Source organism: Populus nigra, chromosome 16 (genome assembly GCF_951802175.1).
Source record: "Populus nigra chromosome 16, ddPopNigr1.1, whole genome shotgun sequence".
In the NCBI taxonomy this organism is placed as follows: domain Eukaryota; kingdom Viridiplantae; phylum Streptophyta; class Magnoliopsida; order Malpighiales; family Salicaceae; genus Populus; species Populus nigra.
In genome coordinates, this window is record NC_084867.1 from 8416420 (window position 1) to 8419467 (window position 3048).

Here is a 3048-nt window from a genome sequence, read left to right on the forward strand (position 1 = left end):
CACATGCAAGCCCTTGAGATTTTTTCAATAACCCAAGTCATTTTTAGCTCAAATCCTACTTCCCCTACACCTTTAGGTGTACAAAAATCTCTCATGGCATACCATATCTCTATCTCATTAATGCATAAAAGTGATAAGATGAGCTAGACAATTTTAGTGGGGGACATGTGTTTGGCTATGGAGTATTGGGTAGGCTGAATGAAATAGAGCTCACGACTAACAAGATTAATTTATAAAGTTGGAATAATTAATCTTCAGTATCTCCACTCCAGCATAATGACAAGATTCATGAGATATAAATACCACTTGAATCACTTAGATAGAGGATTTATAATTTCTTCATCCTTTACATATTATTTATAAAGTCTTTCTCTCTGCAAAATATTATTGTATTTTCTCAACAAAGATGCTTGTTTAAGCATCTAAGAGTCTTCAAATCCACCAAATAGGACATGTTGTAGGTACTTGGCTTCCCGTATTAAGCACACTCATCTTAGCTAAGAAAAATGGATCAAATTTTAAGAACTAAGTAATTAACCTATTATCAAACCATAAAAGCTTTATTCCTAACCATTTTATAATTTAAAACATTATCACCAAATAATGGTTTTTTTTAATCATCAATTACCAGAAATTCAACGAATACCAATGGAATTATCGACAGACCTTTTTCTGTCGGTATTTTGCGGAGATATTTACCTATCAAATTTTTTCTCTTGCTAAAACCATCGATATATACCGACTAAATGTTTCTATCGGTATATACCGAGGGAATTCCAGACGGAATATAAAGAATTTTAAAAAATCAAATATTGCAATAACATGAAAGTTTTTGGATATCCAAGGGACGATGTTAGTGGTTTACATTGAGAGAAATGGGTGAAGAATTAAACAAAAAAAAAGAGGAAAGGATCATCCACGTTATGGTGCCATGCCATGGAACCTCTAATTGGAGAAAAACAAAAACAAAAAAGAAATAAATTAACACTTGGGTATTTGGTGTCGTGAACAAACGTTACTCACATTACTTTCTTAAAAAGCGAAGAAAAGTTATAATTAAAAACGGAGAGACAGAAAGAGAGATTAAGCAAGCTCGATTCTTCAACTTCAAGCAAAGGAAAAAAAAAAAATTCGTGAATGTATCGAATTAAAAATTAAGAAGAATTCAAATGGAATTCTACAACTGATTCATATCTATGGTCAAAATTAGATATGCACGTTATAATAGGCAATGCTAAATGAATGCCCAAGTATTCCTCGGGAAAGAAAAGGGTGGTGTTTGACTCAAGGAAAGCAAAGAATATATAGTCCTTTTCCATCTTACTTATAATCAAGTAAATACATAGATTGAGGGCCGCCTGAACTTGAACCCTCTAACAGCAAAAGTTTGGAATAACATATGAACAATCCTTCAAGAAAAGCTGTACGAGTGTATATATATATATATAGAAGATAACGAGTTTATTATATATACAACCCTACGTTTATAAATCATCAAGCAAGCTAGCTAGCCCTACTTGCATCTCTTTATAATTAAATTAAGTTGATTAATTTAATTTGGTGTCTTCTTACCTGATCATCTCAATCAATGGCAAATAATGGAGGAATGAGATCAGGAGGGATTGCAGACCGGACACCGTCGCGTAGCCACGTTGTTGAAGAGTGGGTGCCTTCTTCGGCTTGGACGGAGGACTCCAATGGCCATTATCTTCTTGTCGATCTTCCTGGTATCTCTACGCTAACATTTATAATAATGAAAATTAGTCATTCATTTTATGATGATCATGTTATTAGCTAATTATGGCTATCAATTAATTAATTTAATCTCTGCTTCTTTTTTAAAACTAAGACTTAATTTCTGCTTTCCTGTTGCATGGCTTGATTATAATAATATATACTTCAGAATCACTAATGACTCCAAGAAAATATTAAATATGCCATTTGAATTACTTCTGAATTTAAATATTTTACCTTTTATGCTGATTGTAAATATTTAGTGGTTACTGCAACACAATACGGGCTATCCTTTGATGATTGAAGACCCATGTTAATTAGGTTAAATATATATATTAGTATAGATTTAAACTATGAACACTTGAAACATTTCTTAAAATCTCTGTATATACGTTAGTGAGTCTCAGCTGATCATAATTCTTTTTGCTATTTGTATTTATAGATTTTAAAAAGGAAGAAGTGAAGCTTCAAGTTGATAACTCTGGGCAGATAGTGGTGAGCGGAGAGAGGCTTGTGAACAACAACAGCAAAGTAATACATTTCGAGCAAAAATTTAAGCTTCCAGAGAACTCAGATACTGATAAGATCACTGGAAAATTTGATGGTGAGATTCTGTACGTAACTGTTCCAAAGCAAGAAGAAACGTCCGTAGAGCCTGAATATCAAAACACCGCCACCGCCACCGCCACCGCCACCGCCAGTGAAAATCACAGAAGGTTAGAAGAGAAGGGAAGCATGGATAGTTACAGACTTTTTTCAAGGAAATATTGGCGACAGGAGGATGAGGCTACACCATTAGAGAAGGCCTTGGAGATGATAAAGAAAAACAAGGGGATTTTGCTTACTGCCGTTTTAGCATTTTCTCTTGGGATAATAGTGACTCGCCATAAGTTGGAATTTGGAGGAGAATAAGTGTTTTACTCTTTTTTTTCTTTTTTTATTTGCGCCTGCCTGGTTGTTCTTGATATATTTGTCGACAATAATCGGTATATATAATATATATACACCGCCAATCTACCATTAATAAGTGTGTTCTTTCCCCTGCTATAAATATTGCTTTAAAAATCTAGTTCTTGTAGCTAGTTCATTAATTTTCGTTTTTTTCCCTCCTAATAGAAACTCGTATAAACCTTTTATTGCTGCATGCATTGGGCTAACTAAGGACATAAAAAATGTTGTGAAAAACCTGCAGTAATTTTTTTTATGAATATTGTTATAGTAGAGAAACTAGAAATAATATAAAAATTAACATGGTTCGGCAAAGTACATACATTCATAAAAATGAGGAGCTTTTATTTTTTAACTATGTTGAAA

At 33.2% G+C, this 3048-nt stretch overlaps 1 protein-coding gene across 1 annotated transcript; it reads left to right on the plus strand.

The window, feature by feature from the left end:
* The first annotated feature begins 1366 nt into the window (after positions 1-1366).
* On the plus strand, positions 1367-2799 carry LOC133676359 (17.9 kDa class I heat shock protein-like). Its single transcript, XM_062098030.1, has 2 exons — positions 1367-1727; positions 2177-2799. Exons 1-2 carry the CDS (start codon positions 1589-1591, stop codon positions 2644-2646), a joined length of 609 nt encoding a protein of 202 aa, XP_061954014.1. The 5' UTR covers positions 1367-1588; the 3' UTR covers positions 2647-2799.
* Positions 2800-3048: the final 249 nt, after the last annotated feature.